The sequence below is a fragment of the Cyphomyrmex costatus genome, unplaced genomic scaffold (assembly GCF_001594065.2).
Source record: "Cyphomyrmex costatus isolate MS0001 unplaced genomic scaffold, Ccosl1.0 scaffold35, whole genome shotgun sequence".
In the NCBI taxonomy this organism is placed as follows: Eukaryota; Metazoa; Arthropoda; class Insecta; order Hymenoptera; family Formicidae; genus Cyphomyrmex; species Cyphomyrmex costatus.
In genome coordinates, this window is record NW_017277664.1 from 173167 (window position 1) to 193188 (window position 20022).

At 33.4% G+C, this 20022-nt stretch overlaps 2 protein-coding genes across 4 annotated transcripts in view; both read left to right on the forward strand.

Annotated features, from left to right (window-relative positions):
* Moe (moesin) overlaps nucleotides 1–4668 on the forward strand; it is a 47377-nt gene extending 42709 nt beyond the window's left edge. For 2 of the 3 annotated variants that reach the window (XM_018542927.1, XM_018542926.1), the window contains 6 exons: nucleotides 308–580; nucleotides 1070–1399; nucleotides 1717–1959; nucleotides 2692–2867; nucleotides 2956–3172; nucleotides 3333–3497. In XM_018542927.1, coding sequence (XP_018398429.1) covers nucleotides 308–580; nucleotides 1070–1399; nucleotides 1717–1959; nucleotides 2692–2867; nucleotides 2956–3172; nucleotides 3333–3497 — 1404 coding nt within the window. Of the gene's footprint in view, nucleotides 1–307; nucleotides 581–1069; nucleotides 1400–1716; nucleotides 1960–2691; nucleotides 2868–2955; nucleotides 3173–3332 lie in introns of all 3 variants that reach the window. The other variant, XM_018542928.1, reaches the window with a different exon arrangement.
* A 3877-nt stretch (nucleotides 4669–8545) lies between these two features.
* On the forward strand, nucleotides 8546–18489 carry Mekk1 (mitogen-activated protein kinase kinase kinase 4). Its single transcript, XM_018542819.1, has 19 exons — nucleotides 8546–8656; nucleotides 10528–10665; nucleotides 11097–11373; nucleotides 11576–11767; nucleotides 11887–12077; nucleotides 12562–12987; nucleotides 13165–13410; nucleotides 13645–13866; nucleotides 14251–14667; nucleotides 14863–14973; nucleotides 15053–15212; nucleotides 15279–15735; nucleotides 15961–16326; nucleotides 16435–16622; nucleotides 16701–16869; nucleotides 16953–17075; nucleotides 17307–17458; nucleotides 18016–18218; nucleotides 18449–18489. Exons 1-18 carry the CDS (start codon nucleotides 8574–8576, stop codon nucleotides 18202–18204), a joined length of 4107 nt encoding a protein of 1368 aa, XP_018398321.1. The 5' UTR covers nucleotides 8546–8573; the 3' UTR covers nucleotides 18205–18218; nucleotides 18449–18489.
* The last annotated feature ends 1533 nt before the right edge of the window (nucleotides 18490–20022 follow it).

Genomic DNA, 20022 nt, shown 5'->3' on the forward strand with positions numbered 1-20022 from the left:
ACAAGGAATGCGTTTAATTTTTTGCTCAGTTGAACCAGACAAATGCATTAGTGTTTAAAAATAACAATAATTTGTGAAATTAGTGAAATTTTATAATTCTCGAATAAGTATAAAATAAAATCTATATTTTTTTATATTAGCTTATCAATATTTTATTAATTACTTATATTTATATAATAGATTACGATTTTTATTGAATTATTATTGTGTTTTGTTACAGTGTTAATTAATATTGCTTCACCACAAATGTTAAATTACGATTAATTAAAACATTTTAAGTAATGCTTAATGTTTGAATTGATTGCAGGTGAAAAACGCTATTCTTACGGATGAAATATATTGTCCACCAGAAACTTCCGTTCTGTTGGCTTCGTATGCCGTTCAAGCGAGACATGGAGATTATCAGAAGGGAAATCACCCTACTGGCTTTCTGGCAAATGATCGGCTGTTACCACAGCGTGTTGTGGATCAACATAAAATGAGTAAGGAGGAATGGGATAACTCTATTACAAACTGGTGGCAGGAACACCGTGGTATGTTGCGAGAGGACGCCATGATGGAGTATCTAAAAATTGCTCAGGTATCTGTTAAATAATATGAACAGGATGTAAAAATGTAAAATATATTATTATATAATATATATAGCGAAGATTTCAGAAGGGATTGGATATTCTGATATATATCATCGATATTTATACGGATTACAAAATTATTTTTTCTCATTATTTACATTCTACATTAGAAATTCCTATTTGTCTTTAAGAAATGTTATTCAAGTAAAGTATTCAACTTGTGCTACAATCCGTTTCTGAAGGCTTGCGCATTTGCGAAACAACGAGGTTTGATTATACTTTTTAATTATTCGCATAATATTTGTATTTTTAACTCGATGTTTATTTATGACATGGTATTTTTTAACCAGTCGTACGAAGAATATTATGCGAATTTCATTGCTGCATTCGGAAACATTTTACCATATGAAAAATTGTACACTATTCTTGGACTATATATTCATATATAATATCATTGGTATTGTTTTAGTATTTTCTTTCATTTTTGCGTTCCATAGGACTTAGAGATGTATGGTGTGAATTACTTTGAAATTCGCAACAAGAAAGGCACAGATCTTTGGTTGGGTGTGGATGCTTTAGGTTTGAACATCTACGAGAAGGACGATAAGCTCACGCCGAAAATCGGCTTCCCCTGGTCCGAGATACGGAATATCTCGTTCAACGATAAGAAATTCATAATCAAGCCAATCGACAAGAAGGCACCGGACTTTGTATTTTTCGCCAACAGAGTCAAGATTAACAAGAGAATTCTTGCGTTATGCATGGGTAATCACGAGCTTTACATGCGCAGACGTAAGCCAGACACGATCGATGTGCAACAGATGAAGGTAGGAACATTACATTGTATCACATTGAAGATTATATCACGTGAAATTAATAAAACAATTGTTAATGCATTTACTTATCTAAAGTCGATTATATAACGCTATTAGCAATACATATTTGATATCACCTTACGTAACCATTATAGCAAATTGAAAATTTATTCAGGAATTAAAATAACATAATTTAACAACTAAAGCAAAAACTATTACAATCGTAAAATTGTTAGGATCCACTTTGTTTAATTGTATAATATAAATAACCATATAAAATATATTTTACTTTTAAAATCGTTGACGAGATTGCAATAAAATTTTTTCAGGCTCAAGCAAGAGACGAAAAGATGGCGAAACAACAACAGAGAGAGAAATTGCAATTGGAGATAGCTGCTCGAGAGCGTGCGGAGAAGAAACAGCAGGAATACGAAGAGAGGCTAAGAAATATGGCAGAAGAAATGGATAGGCGGAATGCTGAGTTGAATGAAGCTCAGGAAATGATTCGGCGCTTGGAGGAGCAGCTGAAGCAATTGCAGGCTGCTAAGGAAGAACTAGAGAATCGTCAGAAGGTGAGTGAGTCTATTTAATTATGAGTTAAAAAAGCTACCGCTATATTATCAATGAACGGTTAAGTTTCTGTTTTTATTCTTTCTATCTTTCATTTTTCTTGTTTGACGCTTGAGCGAATAATAAATATCATGTTCAAACTTGATGTTTGCTGTAAGATGTGTAAGTTTATCAGAAATATTGATTTGATCCTTCTATCATAATATAATTATTCTGCGCTGTGGATTTGTAAGCATATAATAGTTGTGATGATTGTACAGAATTTGTGACTCTCCTATATATTAAGACAATTGCGGCTGCCTGTGTGATCAAATTGAAAATAAAAAATGACACTAAGTTAATTCGATGTTTTCTACGATTCTATAAATGAAAAATTTGAGGACTATTGAGGGATTTTATAATGTATTACAAATTTAACTTCAGATTTATCGGTAGCACACAAAAATTGTGACCGTTATAATATTAGTATTATAGAAAATTATTATGTAAATTTTTAATTTAAGCAGTACACGTACTGATGATGACCTAATATAAGGTCGAAACATTCATGTTAAATTTATTATGTTTATCATATTTTAAATTTATAATATTAAGCGACAATTTTTTATATAAAAATCGTCGCATTAAGAACCAATGTAGGTTTTAATACTACTTTCTTTAATTATTTTTATAAATATTTTATTTTATAAACCGTTATTTTAACTTTTTTTTGTAACTTGTATTGTGTAATATAGGAATTGACAGCGATGATGGAGAAGTTGGAACTCTCGCACGAAATGGAGGCTGCAGAACGCGCTAAACTCGAACAGGAAATAAGAGCCAAGCAAGAGGAAGTGCAACGCATACAATCTGAGGTGGAAGCTAAAGACGCAGAAGCTAGGAGATTACAGGCTGAGTTTGAAGCTGCCAAGTACGAGCAGTTTTCTTCTTTTTCTCATCCTTTGTTTCTTATTTAACCTAATTGGAGATAATTGCATATTTATCATTTATTGTGCAAGATTGAGACAAGAAGAAGCTGACCGACAATATCAGGCCAATCAGACTCCGCATCATCATCACGTCGAGGAGAACGAAGAGGGCGAAGAGGAGGGTGAGGACGAAGTTCCTCAAGGAGACGTTACTAAGGATCTTGCGACTGACGAGTCAATAATCGATCCTGTTGGAGAGCGACGTACTTTAGCAGAGAGAAGCGAACGTCTTTATGATCAGTTGAAGGTACGTTGATATTCAACGTTAACATATTTTATTTAGATTTTATTTGTTATTTTAAATGATTTCATTCTTTATGTGGAAATCGTTCTTGATGCAAATTTTGTAAAAAACAAAAATCTATTGTATATAATTCACTACTACAATAAATGCTTTTCATTGACAGGCATTAAAGAAAGATCTCGCTCAGTCGCGCGACGAGTCCAAGGAGACGGTGATGGACAAGATTCACAGGGAAAACGTGCGTCAGGGCCGCGACAAATATAAGACGCTTCGCGAAATCCGCAAAGGCAACACCAAACGCCGCGTTGATCAATTCGAGAACATGTAAATTAATGTGCGTGCATCTAATCACTTACTTTATACATGTCCTTTTCTACCTTCAATTTCTCACCTGACTTTGCGAAAGCGAGGAATGCAGTAAAACGATAATGAGGAAAGAAAAAAGAAAGTAATTAATAAGGTAGGGAGAGAAATAGAGAGAGGTATAGATTCTACAATAAATGTATAAATAGAATAATTTGAACAATAGCAGATACACATTTTCAATCAATTACACTTCAACTTTTCTCAAAATTGCGCGAATGACTGACAACCGTGACTATCGTATATCGAGAATTATAACCAATATTTACACCTTACGTTAGCTTGATGACAATTATTATATTATATACCCTCACGTAAAGTGATAATCAAAGATGTTACATTTTTGGTAAGGAACGCGACGACAGTGAGCGATTCGCGCGCCGTCTTCCATATATACTTCCACGTTAATTAACACTGCATGATTGGCTCTACCGCGGAATCGTCACAGAAGCGCGAGTAAATGTTCTCGTTACTTCGCGTAAAAGTGCCTTGCTTGTAAAGCTAGTAATTCTTGTAACTACCTTAATAGCAAAAATGAATATTATTATTACTCTAATAATTTAGCGTGATATTCTTGGTTCGATAAAGGCACTTTGCGCCCAAGTGACAAGAAAATTTCCGGTAGTGAATTTCGTTACCGTTACTTAAACCTTTCTCGGCGCATTGATGGATCAACATCTCGACTATCAAAGTGCCAGTATCATCTCGCCTCACAATAAGTATTACTGCCGGTCATTTATACCGATACTTAACTGCTGGTTATCTACCGGTGTCCCGCCCGTCGCGGTTTTTATCGCGCCGTCGTGCGATATCATCCGTCCTCGATAATAAGGATTTATTTTCGAGAAGCCATCAACGTTTATCATCACTACTTGCATCTCGGTTCATGCATCGTGATGGTAATTACAATTGTTACTCGATTACGAACAGTTATCTTGTGCGCTTAGTTCGGGCCATATTTAGACAAAAGAATGTACATTACTTGAAGACATTTATTAGTTAACCAGCGATTTGTAACTGAATATCAAGGGATCGAGATAAGGCATATGGCGCTTATATTGTAGCAAGATAGTAGAAATTTAGACATCCACCTTAAAATTCGTATTGGGCAGCGACCGTTCCGAGCAAGGAGACATTTCATGACATTCAATTCTATTTTTTGCTTTTAAAAATTAATTTAGGATTTTCTCTTGAACAATATTATTTATCGAATAAGTAATTAATTTTATGTATATACGTACGTATATATATTGCATTTCTAAAATTTTAATATTTCCTCTTTTGAGATGAGTATCTTATTCATCGTGCTTTAAATCGCATGTCACGATTGTCCCCCTTTTGCCTTACACACAAATCACTATTACGGCGCAATCCGTCATTTCGGATTAATAAACGTAAGCGATTCAACGATGGCATGGCCTATTCACTATCGATAAAACCGTACCGAACTATTTTCGTACGAACGAATTTTGATAACACGTTAGCGATTTTATATTGAACACACTCGTGGCCTTTACTTGATATACATAAAAAAAAAATATATATATATATATATATCTCGAAGTACTATAGGTAGTACTAATAATAACGACTAGCCGAAAGAAAGAATTATATAAATATCGCGCCATAGAAAATTTGTTCCGCATACCTTCAATACAAGATCGAACCGCGCGGTATCCGCCGAATGGCTTTAGCTACCGAGATTTTCGAAAGAATCAGGGAACGAGTGTGAGAGAGGGAGAGAATGTGATAAGGAAGATAGTTAACCGTGTGTGTGCGAGCGAGAGAGAGAGAGAGAGAGAGAGAGATGCCGAATGATAGGAAAAACATATATATGGCAGTCATATGCCATTGTAATTTTTAAAAAATCTCACCCCTCTTAAAAGAATGTTTGGTGCGCAACAGGATTAATAAAACTAACGAAAACTCCAATCTCGAGACGCTGCCAATTTTTCACACGACGGAATGCAAAATGAACAGCGATAGCAAGTGTAATATTGACAAAACGTGTAAGTTTCACGTAGGAGGAAAAATCGCGAAGTGATGTAAACAATCGCACTATATCACGGAACAGTTTGTACTTTGCTACATAATTATCATCAGCCCGCGCGTTACAACAGTATGCGAAGCAGAAAGAAGAAAGAAGTACAGAAGTAATAACGCGATAGATATTTTTTGATTATATTTAATATTAAAAATTTATATACAAATTAGTAGCGTTATATTATTAATATTAATGTTTACAATCTAGTAGCGTTATTATTATTATTATTATTATTATTATTTTATTATTATGCAGATAATATTGAACGAGAACTAAAGGAAAGCATTTTATAGTCGTCAATTTATATTAAGATAATCTAGCACATTTTGGTCGTAATTTACGGTGGAAGGACATTTAAACATTTAATCTTTTTATTCAAATTATTTTTAATTATCTTCTAAATTCAACAAAATAAACAAATTTGTTTACAAGCGAATATAATTTAGGAAAAGTTCCAATTTTTTTAAGTTTTTCATTTTTGAGTGTAATAGACTTGCGACCAGATATGTGTAAACAAGATGAAAAAAAAACAAGATTATTAATTAAAGAAATCGTACGATACATTTCGATAATCGATGAAATAGGTGAGGACAAGCATGAAAGTTTGTCTCGATACTCTTTGGCGAAACCGATGAATTTTTATTGAAACATTCCAGAAGAATTCTCCGTAAAGTGCTCTTCCCGCCCTCGACTTTGTTTTGTCGATTAATAGCATTAGATTGATTTGGAGATGGCGCCTTGACCTTCTTCCTTCGTAAAATTTCGCGTTTTTATGTTTCCTGGAGCGTGCTTAACTCTAGGCTACTACTTAATTTCTACTACATTTGCAGAATATACAATGTAAATTCAAATATAAATGAAAAACGAAACTTTCCTTGTTTCGTGACATTTATTACTTCAACTATCTTAAATATAAATTAAATATATACTAAACTATGAGTTTGTCTAATTGGAGTGAAATGATATTTAGATCTTTTAGGTCCAGTTTTACAACTCATGGTTAACTCTTAACCGAGATTTAACTTATTCTTTATCAAAAGATTCTTAATACCTCAAACTTATTCTTTATCTCTCTAATTTCAAAATGGGAGATGAGGAACAAATTGAACTTCGGTTAAGAGTTAACCGTGTGTTGTGAATGAAACTGGGCCTTAGAATCGAAAGATCTAAGATCTCTTGGCAATCGGTTAAAGAAATTGCAACGAAAACATCGTATATTGCGTTTACTTTTCCTCAAAGTGCCTCCTAGAGTTAAGTAACGTTACTTCTTCAGCCGCAGACACGAAAGTAGGTGTTAAAGTAGCAAAACGTGTACCAGGCATCCCTCATGAAGGTATCACATGCACATACATACACATGGTGCTATAGCATTTTCTCCTTCCTGAAACATCGAAATGTATATATTTGGCGTTAGGCATGCGTTTCATTCCTTCTTTTGTCTTCCTCCTTTCCAAGCTGAGACGCAAAGCTCGGCAGCATTGTAATGATAGAATTCGAACGCGCGTCCTTTTTTCCGTTTTTGCAACCGTAAGAGGATCCTCGTAGCAATATTATCAAACTGAAGACACATACACATGATCCAGAGACGCATAGTCGACATTGTATTTTAATAAAAACAAATATTTGTTGGTGCGAGGATATAATGAAAACTACTTGTACTTTTCTGAGAAAGCTAGAGATTGTTTAAATAAAAAAAATTCATATAAAAAAGAGCTGCTGATCCTGCTAGCAGTTGAAATCGTTCATTGATTATTCCATATCCTACAAAAGAAATATTAAGTAATCTAGATTTCTAAACATTTTTTTAATTGGAGAACAAGATGGTGGAAAGATACCAAGAAATCTAGTCAATATCAAAATATTGTAAATTATTTTCGGCGTTTATATGGTAAATAGTACATACCATACCGAGTAAAAAAGCCTTATAGTGGACATAGCTCGAAAGTTTAACCGTTTTTGAGAATAAATATTATAATTGTGTGTATATTTATATATCCAGTTCTATCAATGATTGACTTTAACATCTCGATTTAATTTATTCTTTATCCTTTTCTAATTCTTACAACCAGAAAGGACCATCGCATATATTACATAAGCAAATTTTTTAATCTCCTTTCTACGTCTATTTTTACATATATACATAAGTTAAACAATAATAAGACTCAAATTTCAATCAATTCTATTATAAATGGTAATTTTTACGAAAATAAAATTCAAATGAATGGCGCGAATAGAAAAAAAATGTCAGACCAATCACAAACGAGGCTACAAGATGTTCAGATTAGAGGGTTTCTAGCTGTTTCTAGCCAGTATCCAGTATTCCAGTGTAGAGTTTCGAAGATGGATATTACGTCAGAAAGGATGAGAAGATTACGGAAAATTACCGCTATTTTACCGAGCCATTATTTTTTTCAAGATTTTATGAGAATTTATAATTTGTATGAAATATATAAAAATAATTTTACGTTTTCAAATTGTTTTAATGCATATATTACATATATGTTGAATGTTAGAATTAATAAACGTGAATTTGACGGTTATAGTAGTTGGTAATACTTGGTAGGAATGCAAACGTCGAACTGTGAGCAATATTAAAAAAAATATCTTTTTATCCTGCTCAGTGAAACACGCGCAGAAAGAAGGACATACACTAAGCAGGACAGAAATGTATAGAAATACATATTAGGAATAGGAATAAATATTCAGATTTCAACCTATTACAGGTACCAGTTACGCCGGTTTCTATATAATAAGTTAAAATCTTAATATTTGTTCTATTGTGCGCAGTTCTGAAGCCTATGAATTGTCTCTTCTACGTGTTTCGCCTTATTTGAAAATTGCCGCTTCTGTTATTATCGATATATCGACATATCGAGCGCCTGCGCTCTGTCACGGAACGAAAGGTGAACGACGATCAGCCGATCAGCGACGACGACGACGTCGTGTGTGTTTCTGTTAGTAGCGAAAATGATTAGTGACGAACAGGCGAATGACGAGATGCGTCGAGACGTTAGGTCATGTGGGGTCGCAAAAGTTGTTGGCAACGAGATCACCGACGACAAGGATGTCGATCACGCTAGGTGGGTCTCCGGCGATCGGTGTTCAATCAGTGACACGTGGCCTTATGCGACTCGCCATGGTGAAATGCGGAGGGCTCCGGATTGACGGAACGACCGGCAGATCCGTCGCTGCCGGTGGTGGGCCCTTTGTTTACATACCGCGCGACGGCTAGTCGCTGATTAGATTTCGGCTGCTTGGCCAATGCGCGTGACAGCAACTCGCGTTGCTGATAGCTCGCGTCGTCGTTGCCGGCCGCGCGCGAATCAGTTGCGACAAACTCTGCAATTCCGTCGTGTGATTATCGACGGCAAGGCATCGACGACAACAACGGAGATTCCTGATTATACGAATTCCTGGCGATTTATCGCGCGAGACACGTCGCTTGTCGCTTGCCTTTTGCTCGTCGGTTGTACAGAGATTCGCGATTTCTCATCGTCTCTTAATTTCTGTTGAAAGAATGTCGTTCAAGAGAAAAAGTTTTTGTATTCACGGTTGTTTTCGTGGTACGTAATAAACACTCGTATCGGGAGAGAAATATTAATTATGTTCACAGTAATTTGAACATTTAATTGTAATTTAAACAATTATTAATTAAATAGTAATTTAAACAATTGATTGTTCACAGTAATATTGTTTTTGCTGTTTTTTTTTTATGGTTTTTTATATAATAGGAAAATTCTGATTATTCTTTTAGATATTAAATGTTATAATAATTATTATTTTTGCATGTCGTCTGGTATTTTATACTTTTCAATTTTAATTTTTGTTAATATCAATTTATTATTATTTTCTGCAATACTCTCAGTCAAATTATGTTTTAGAATAGGTTTTGTAAAATTTTTGTTGATATCTACTAAGTCAGAAGAATGTTCCAATCTTTTTATCTTACTAGAATTTGCTTAATAAGATAGATGATTGCCTAAATAGATAACTCTGTCGAAAATAAGTTTTTCAACATAGCCTACAAATTTTATTAACAGAAAATCTACAAAAATATAGTAAAATTTGTTAACAGAACAGTGACGGCAGATTGATAATAAAAATCGAGCAGAAAATGATTGCTTTTTAGTAATCATTTTCACAATATATTTTGTTTGATTTAATAATTGGGAGATGAAAATCTAAATTCATCATTTTCTGATGCAGCAGATTTTAAACTACAACTAATTAAAAATGTCATTATAAAACATGATTCAAAGATTAAAACTGTAATTGATAGATTTCAATTATCTAATCCTTTATGTCTGTGTAACAGTTACATACTTTCCTTCTTATTGAAAAAGATGCAAATCATCCGACGGGACAAAGAAAAATGTATTGCTTGTACTACAGAAGTGAAGAAATTAGTGAACAAAATATCTGCATAGATTTAAATATAAAGAATATAACGTCTGTCTTTGTGTAAGTAATTGTTTGAGATTTATTACTCAAAAACAAACTTTGAGTATATTGTTATTTACTAAGATCATTTTAAATTAACCTTTTTTTTTTTAATATTGTTTTGAAAGGGGTTAATGCGAATCTGTCATAATATTCTACTAGATTTATTGGCAAATTACTAAGACTTGTTCAGATTTCCACCCGAGTGTCTTCCAGATATCATCTTTGTTATTCACCGAATATTAAACAAGGATAACAATGTCTAAGGAGCACTCGGGTGAAAATTTAACATACAGCTAACATTTCGTTTAATGAGTTACCATTTATAATTTTAATATTTTCTCCAAAAGAATTTTACGTAGATTTGAATGCGTGAGAGAATTTACAAATGCAGTTTTCACGATATGCTTTTATTTCTGAAACAACATCCCGTCTCTGTAAAATTCCCTGACGATAATCGGCGATAAACCTTCGGCGGAAATTTACATTTGATTAAATATCTTATTTACAGTAAGGATGATTCAATCAGTCCGCCAAATGAGTTTGAAGAGTCGCTGCACGCGATGTCGGATATTTACGGACAAACGCCACCCAGGACTCGAATCAGTCGTAAGAAAAGATACATGAAGCAGAAGCTCGCGTCAGGCAGGTACGTGCAACAAAGTTGCAAATTAAATCTGCGAATCACTAGGAGTTCATAATTATTACTAGATGCATTTTATTTTGCACGTTCGCAATATGTCATTTTGTGATTAAACACAAATGAATTTAACGAATAATTGTGTAACATAAAGCCCATTTCTTTTTACTTTATACATATTTCATAATTTTAAGATATAGATTTGTGTAGCACAGATCAAGAGATGTCTAGAAGACTTCCTAAAAATAAAGAATGTTATATGATGAACTATTTTGAAAAAAAAATTGAAAAGTACATAAGAAACATTTTCAACATACAGAGAAATTGTTGCTTTTACGCTTCGCAGAATTTTCAGATATAAATTAACTCAGTCGCTAATTTGATTGTCACTCGTGTGACTATAAAATATGCAAATTATCTTTAGTCTTTGTCATTTCCAGCGACCTTAAGTCAATAGAAAAAGAAGCTAAACCAAGGACAGGTATCCATAGACGCAACACTCTGGATACTATCATCTTTAGCAACATGTGTGATAAAGCTGACAAAGATTATGAGGATGAGACGAAAGAAGACGTGAAAGAGGGCAGACAAAGCAAGAAAAGTTTAAAACTATTGCGCGGCAACGAAAGGGACCTGAAGCTCGACGTGGAGGCTGCTCACAATTATGCAGAAAGATACAGCGGTGACATAGCGGTGTCGACACCAAATCAAATCAAGGTTCGAGAAAGTAAAGAAATGATTTTGAGTATTGGCCACGTTTGGAAAACGGAACAATTATGCCTATAATTATTTCTAATAAATCACATTCAACATTCCCCTTTTTCCGATCTATCAAATGTTATGCTTTCCAAACATAGTTGTTCTCACCTTTTTGTAGACATATTTGGCACATGGTCAATAAATATGCTCTTTCTCGCAGGTCGAAACCAGAAATAGATTCCGCTGTCTACGATCTAAACCCGTTGACGTAGAGGAAAAGAAGGTGGAGCGTGAAGACAGCGAGCAGAGTGTATTGATAAATGAAGAATGTTTACGCGCACAATCACCGAGAACGCAGAGTTTTGAGGAGAGACAAATCTTTCACAACACATTCTCTTTTTTAATTAGATTGGTAAATATTTGATTGCAAAATAAATTTGAGCTAAATCAAATGCAATTTATTATCAATACAGTTATATTTTTATTTTTTATTACTAACAAAATTATCTGTTTTTTTTTTTAATTGTGCAGGGAAGCACAGAACGGAATTGTCGACGTCAAATGAGTCACGAGGAGACTCGATGGCAGAACGAATTGAAGGACCTGATATGGCTAGAATTACAAGCGCATCACGCAGACCGTAGTCTGATAGCTCAAGATGAATATCTATGCCGTCAACGAGACGCGGTGGAGGGTTTACTTTCAGAAATAATGCAATATAGGTAAGCGGGAATGTACTTGAAGGAAACTCTCAAAGAAATTTGCAATACATAATAATTTTAAATATAAAATGAATTATGGCAGTTACATATCGATAGCACTAAGAGAACGCAATTATTGTATTATAGATATAATACATTTCAAATGTTTCATATTTTGTATTAAGTCTATTATAATTGTGAGAAATTATTCCATATACAACACAGTCTTAAAGGATATCCAAAGAATATCTACATCATAATAACGTCTTCAAAATGCCGCTCAGAAAACTGTGGGACTTTTCTAGTTCTATGGGACTTTTTAAATAAAGATGCCTGAAATGTTATTTTAATTTCACTTTTTTTTGTGGCATTATCTTTGGTCTTTTTTTTTTTTTTTGGAAAATATACTTGATGCCTTTTTTTTACATTAATTTTATATACAAAAAGGAGAATTACGACAGTTACATATTGATAACGCTAAAAAAACGCAATTATTGCATTATAGATATGATCCCATCGCAGGAAGAGAAGATGCGCAAGAGGGAAGCTCGAGTTGCGTCAGCCCCGGTGATATTGCGAGCGATCGATCCATGAATTCCGGTTCAAGTCCAAATATTGAGCTGGGCGTATGCCCAGGTTGTCTCTCCATGTACTGCCGTGCGTGCGCTCGTGCGCAGGGAGAAGCATTGCAGCAAGTGGAAGCTCTGCTGGCTCGCTTGGAACTCGCAGAAGCTCTGTATCCATCCTCTCATGCGTTCGCCATTAATTATCCGTTATACAAAAGCCCAGAGTTTACTGATAGGGTGAAAGCTATGTGTCTCTGGTACAACATGACGAAACATCATCGATTCAAATTACAGATACTTGGCAGATTACTCATGATGCTACACAGCAAAAAAAAACAAGACGACTTTAACGATTCCGGTATCAGGTACGTTGATTTAAATTGCGTTAGTCTGTAAATAGTACAATTTTAATACTTTGAAATTGTACTATTTAAAATATACTCAGTTTGTATTGTATTCGAAAAATAAGATATCTTGTAATTTTTTTTATGTATGCAATTTAAAATATAGGAACCTTGGTAATCGATTATTCTTATGTTCAGTTCGCGATCTTCAGATACTATTGATTCTGCGGAGCGACAATCCATGGTACGATTTGAATTGCCTCAACAGGATGAAACTTCCAGCCCCTCTGACAGTAATAACAGCAATAATTCTTCGATCGGAGGTCTGTCATTTATATCGCAATCACTGCCACCTACTCCGGAAACCTCTTTCTCGTACTATGAGGATGAAAGAGTCGATCGTCTTGATTTCTACTTGGTTGAATTTGATCGACACGCCTACAGGTATGTTTTAAAAAATGTATATTCAATATATCAATTTTTGCTTTTAATTAAAAATTATTATTAAATTTGTATGCGTGTTTATGTTTACATTATAAATTTACAATAAATAAATTCCTTTTATATTCTTATTTTAGTTTCAAAAGCAATTAAATAAAATTAAATTAACTTATTAACTACGAATGTAAGTATATGATTTATAAAAACTATGTAATGATCACAATTTTTTTTACTTAGAAAATACATTGAAGATGTACTTAAAACGAGAGGTCTCCGGAAAAGTTTGAATTTTTTGGATCGGCTACATACATCTATATTAAGAAAAGCAAGATTAACTTTGGAGAAAAATGATTGCGAGGAATGTGATAGTGCAAATGAAGAATACGAAGGTGACAAAGAATTACGACGGTATGGTATCTGGAGCTCTGAAGCAAAAGAATTGAATCTACCATCATACAGGTGCTTGAAATTTTTTAAAAAGATTTTCTGATTTTGAAATATTTTTAGCTTAGATATTGAGGAAAAATGCGTCTTTTGTCACAACATTCTTTAATTTAAGGATACAAATATTTTTATCAAATAAAATTTAATTTATTATATTAGGATTAAACAAAACGAAAATAAACGTTTATATTTTAACGATTCGTTTGAAGAAAGAAAAGTATAGAAAATTTCTGAATATGTTTTCTCTTGTTTTCAAAACATTTTTAATTATTAGTTAAAACAAAAGCTGTATAATTTCTTTTTTATTTGAAATCAAAGTAGTGTAGATAATGTTAAACTGCATGTTACGCTATTTATTAAAATAAACAATTTACATAATAGTAATATTTCTTTTCTTAGGGCAGCTTTCGTATTTCTTTCGCGTGTGCCTTTGGATGTCGTCCACGAATTTTTAAGAATGAGATTGGAGCAGAAGCCAGAGCAGCCAAGTCCATTGTCAGTCCGACAGCTCATGAGGGAGCTTCGTGAAGGTCTTAGGATTGCTTGCATCCATCGCGATCGGTTTGCCGCGCATTCTGATGCTGCTATCGCTAGTGACCAAACCGGCTGTGAGAGTTTATTTGAGGAGGACGTCAAGGACTTTGACGAGAGTTTGAGGGCTGTGTTCGAAGTGTACCTGGATTATCTTCAGCAGTGGGTAGATATGGTGCAACACGACAGCTTCCACAAAAATCTAATTATGGACGAGTGGTTATTTGTCAACTCCATCGCTGGAAATATAAGCGATGGATACAAAATTGCTGGTGTGAAATTTTAGTAAGTAAAATATAAAAAGTAATCAAATAACTAGATACTTTTTAAATAATTTGCGTTGAGAAAATGATGTTAATAGAATGAACTAAAAGAATTATTGTTATAATGTAAGAAAACCATAAATTAAATTATCATTAAATATTCTTAATTTTAATTTGCATTATTTTATATATTTGATATGGAAGATGTTTCTTATAGTAAGATTGCGCGTACGATGATCAAACAAGTAAATGAATTTTTCGTCGAACGGACTCGCGAGATACGGGAAAACGCAAATTTCGAAGAAGAAGATGACGAGTTGTCAAGCAAGTAAGAGAAAATTTTTATTTATTCATCTCAGTTTTGACACTTTTGTGAACTGTTTTTTCTATATCAAATCAATGCTTAGGTTGCACCAGATGAATGTGGGTCGCGAATGGCAAGGAATGTTCGTAGAGAGTCGGGAAAAGATTGTGAAGAGCATCAATCTCGCCAAATGTTTGAAACGCGACATCGAGGAATGGCCTGTCTGCGATCAAGAATTGGAGGAATCATTAAAACTGTTGAAGGTAAGATTATATGAATGATTATGATAACTACTAAAAAGCTAAATTTGCTTTTTTATACTTGTACAGGATATAATCCTAGATTTGAGACATCGTATAACGATGGTGATCGAGGACTTCCAAAACGAAGCCAACGAAGTGGAACAATTAAATACCGAAAATGATAAATTGCCCTTACGGTCGAGAATCCGTGAAATCCTTCATCAAGCTTACAAGATGGGCTTTGATTTTCACAAGGAAATGTACAAATTATTCTCGCTAGAAGAGAAAGCTATTCTGGCGCGGGGTTTAGTTTCATTTGCATTACTTTGGATGGAGTTTGTGAGAACAAGATGCGAGCGTGGCCGTGGTTTGAGGCCTAGATGGGCAAATCAAGGTCTGGAATTTTTAATAACAGTGTGCGAGCCGCATAACACGAAGCATCTTACCGATCAGGAGTTCGAGGAATTAAAGATGTGTATGGATCGCTGCATATCTCATGTCGTGGGAACCGTGTCAGTTACGGGATCGACGCCAGAGACAGAAAGTAATATACGATATAATTTTTAGTCATTAATTTTGATATGTGTTTTGATATGATTAGTTTCCATTTTTTATTTAAACTTTAAGTTTAGTAGAAATTATAAATATCAATTTTATTACTTTAAAAGTACGTTTAGCAAAATTTTTAAAACTTTCTAAATGAATAATTTGATCTTGAAAATGATTTAATAAATATATTTTACATATCGTTGATAACATTTATTTTCAGGCATAAGAAGACTATCGCGATCAAGAGCTTCATCACCTTGTCATGGTCGCAATAGAACCGCAAGCATCAGTATCTCGCAGAAGCCACGGGACGCTTTGAAGTCACCTGAGTTATCAGTCAATGTGAAGAAAAATAATTTGTCGAACGTAGTTGACGGAAACCTCGCAGTGATAATAAATATGCCCGAGCGAGGTACACAGAGGCACGAGGTGATCATACGTGCTATCAGGAAAGTCGAGGATGAACTTGATGAAAGATTACGAAGCCGGGAACTCATCGGACAAGTCGTCGATAGGAAAACAGTAGACAAAGTTCACATCAAGGCCAGACGAGTTACATTTACATGGCAGCGAGGTATTAAAATAGGTATGTTTTATGGTATCATCTAGGACATATGTAAAAGAATTGTTTCAATAGATAATTATAGTAATTATCATTTTTTTAGTGTTACTTTAATTAAATTTTATTATACAGGCCAGGGGAGGTTTGGCAAAGTGTATACCGTGGTGAACAATCAAACTGGTGAATTGTTGGCCATGAAAGAGGTACAACTGCAACCTGATGATCACAGAGCGATCAGGCGTGTCGCTGAGGAATTACAGATATTCGAAGGAATTCAGCATCAGCATTTAGTGCGATATTATGGGCTAGAAATTCATCGTGTACGATAAACAATATAATCATCGTTATACCATATTAACTCATAATTATCGTATTATTTTGATAAATTTTGCTTTCAGGAAGAGATGTTGATATTCATGGAATTTTGTGCAGAGGGAACTCTCGAGAGCTTGGTGGCGGGTAGCGGTAATGGACTGCCAGAATCTTTGGTCAGAAAGTACACTCATCAGCTTCTTTCAGCTGTGACAGCGCTGCACTCTCACGGAATAGTTCATCGAGATATTAAAAGTAATTATATTTGAATAAAATAAGCTATTCTAAAATCCGTGTTATTTTTGTATTGATTTTGTAACATTTTTTTCTTTCCGCAGCTGCAAATATTTTTCTAACAGACGAAGGCAATAGTTTGAAACTCGGAGACTTCGGTAGTGCGGTGCAAATTAAAGCACATACAACTATGCCTGGTGAACTTCAAGGCTTTGTCGGTACTCAAGGTTAGTATCATTTTAATTAACAAACAATAACAATAACCGCTTGTTTTTGCATTAGCGAAGAGCAAAGGGGGAGGGGGAAGGGGGGGAGAGAGAGAGAGAGAGAGAGAGAGAGAGAGGAAGGGAACACACAAGTTGTGGTTAAAAATTTAATAAAGTCAAACATTTCAATTATTTTTATATATTTTTAATTATTTTTTTAATTTTTTAATTATCTTTTTAATTTTTTAAAAGCTTATATGGCACCAGAAGTATTCATGAAGTCTGAAAGTAGTGGACACGGTAGAGCTGTTGATATCTGGTCAGTGGGTTGCTGTATCATCGAAATGGCGAGTGGACGGCGGCCTTGGTCGGATTACGATTCAAATTATCAAATTATGTTTAAGGTAATTTCAATTAAATACATTACTACGGAAATGGAGAGTATTTTAGTAATTATTTTGATAATTTGAGAAAGCAAAATGAAGAGAGAGAGAAAGAGAGAGAGAAAATTGTATATTTAGTAGCGTTTTCTCTTGGTTGCACTATCGCCCACCAATGCAACACTCGGACAATGCAGCGTGTTTTCCCGTGGCTATAGTGTAGTGTAAATTTTATGCACGAAGTGGGATTTTGCTACACGATCTCAAAAGGACGGTGTAGAGCCACTACTTACATTTAAAATTTGAAAATGGAAATTAACTGCAGGATTAAACATGATAGCAAGAAGTAGTTTATACCATTGTGTATGTATACTAGTGTAGTACAGCACTGGTGCAGCACCTATATGCAATTGGTGTAGTGTAAGGTTATACTTAGTGTATCTCAAGAGAAAATGCTATAGAATTAGGAATTTTTAATTAAAAATCTTTTGTCTCATTTTATTCTTTAAATTAAATTTTAACTAATTCTTAAAATCTATATTGATCATTTAACTTAAACTTTTGTTTTTTTTTTGTTCAAGGTTGGAATGGGAGAAACACCAGCACTTCCAAAAAATCTTTCCGCAGAAGGCATAGACCTCGTTAAGAAATGTCTTCAACATGATCCCAAAAAAAGGTCAACAGCAAGTAATCTTCTTGCGCATCCTTTTGCGCACGGAGAATATGAAGATGTTAACGATGCTGACTTAACGATGTCTGTACGGTACTAAGAGCTCGGAAAGATGTAAGTATCATCCGTGAATTATAAGCCTTTAATTTTTTTCATACATTATAATCTTTTTCTCAATCTTGAAGCAAGATATTATAAGAAAAATTAGAATTAGACAAATTCAATCTTTTTTTTTTTGTAATCTGTGCAAAAATATGTATATTTTGAATTAAGAATTTTAAATGAACAATTATAAAGTTATGTTTAATTTTTAGAAATAATATTTGTATCTATTTTTCTTCCAGTGCACGATCTCTGTTAGGCAAAGCTGATATTTGTGTTCACACTTAATCGATAGAACTGTTCCACTCATTTGCTGTATCATATTATTTGAACATGTTCTCGTTCTTCTGAACAATTCAGTGTGTTTTATTCAGCTTTAACGACACTTTTTAAACATAATATTCTATAATATTATGTTAAATATGATAGTCTATGTTTGTAGTAAGCTATACAAAGAAACAAGGCAGTCTGAAAATGTTTTATTCGTTGACAAAACCAATATATTGTGATCATGTTATACTTAAACATAATTATGCGTTTTAAAGTACACTTTCTTTCTATTGTAACTATTATAATAAATAATGAGACTTACTACTTTAAGATTACTACTAGCAAAGCTTTTAACGTTTAAAGTTGTAAGTTAGATCTTGACATGTATAGAGTATATCAAATAAGTACACTATAAAGTACAAAAAAATTTAGTTTTTCAATTAATTTGAAACAATTATTATAAAACCGCCTTAATAGAATGTTCGGCTTTAATAGAATCTTCTAGCTTCAGTGATAAAAATATTTAATGTTAAAGATTAAAAATGACATTAATAATAGCGATGATTTAATCATTTCGTAAAGAAATGTCTCCAATATGATTTAAGAAAAGATTAGCAACGAATAATTTCCTTACGCATTCTTTTGTGCATGGGAAATATGAATAATGCTTGTTTATGAATAACCAATTCAACTGTAGTTTTATATTAGATCTATATAGAAAGAAAGTGCAACTTTGAAATTTTCTTTATATGTTTGTTATATGTGATTTATAAGATAGCTATACTAGAATAAGTTTGATAATTTAAGCTGAAAGGGTTAAGAAACACCTTCAGTTGTTTTAATGAAATGTAGTTGATTGTTATGATTCGATGATCGCGTGTATAATTTTTCACTCAGTCGAGTGATATTATATATTTATAAGGAATACATAGTTTTTAAATATACAAGAATAAGAAATATATATATATATATACACAGGGATGGAAAGTAACTCGTTATTTGTAACGAAATTACAGTTAGAGTTACTTTTTTTCAGTAACTGTAATTGTAACGAATTACTTTTTAGAGTCAATAACTTGTAATTAATTACAAACTTCCATTCCTGTATATACACATATCTTTTTATTTTTGTCAAAATATATATAAATATACTTTTATAATATATGCATTTATCGTTTTATATAAGCTTTAACATAGTATGTGATGTATATTCCTTATAAATATATGACTGATACAAATGATAAGAGGCAAGACATTCCAAGGATTATATTCACACCTCACCTCAATTAGTATTAAATGCGGCTGTCAGAAACTCGTGTTATGTCAAAATTCCATTTTTATTTTAGATGTTCAGGCTCTCGTATTTAGTGCTAGTTGCAACCTAAAGTGATCTAAAGAGAGGTGTAATTATAAGTGTTGCGCTAAGTCACCTTTGAAGATATATGGCAGCTTTAAGCATGCGTGTATGTTATGCCTATATTATATAATAATTTTGTAGGTAAAATGACTTGTTATTATTATAGAATGCATATTCTATTTTAAATAA

Bases quoted from the DNA above. Each gene is read 5' to 3' on its own strand.
- Mekk1 (XM_018542819.1), top strand. From the start codon at position 8,574: ATGCGTCGAGACGTTAGGTCATGTGGGGTCGCAAAAGTTGTTGGCAAC. The intron at 10,666-11,096 runs GTACGTGCAACA...TGTCATTTCCAG, and splicing joins CAGAAGCTCGCGTCAGGCAG to CGACCTTAAGTCAATAGAAA. The intron at 17,459-18,015 runs GTAATTTCAATT...TTTTTGTTCAAG, and splicing joins ATTATCAAATTATGTTTAAG to GTTGGAATGGGAGAAACACC.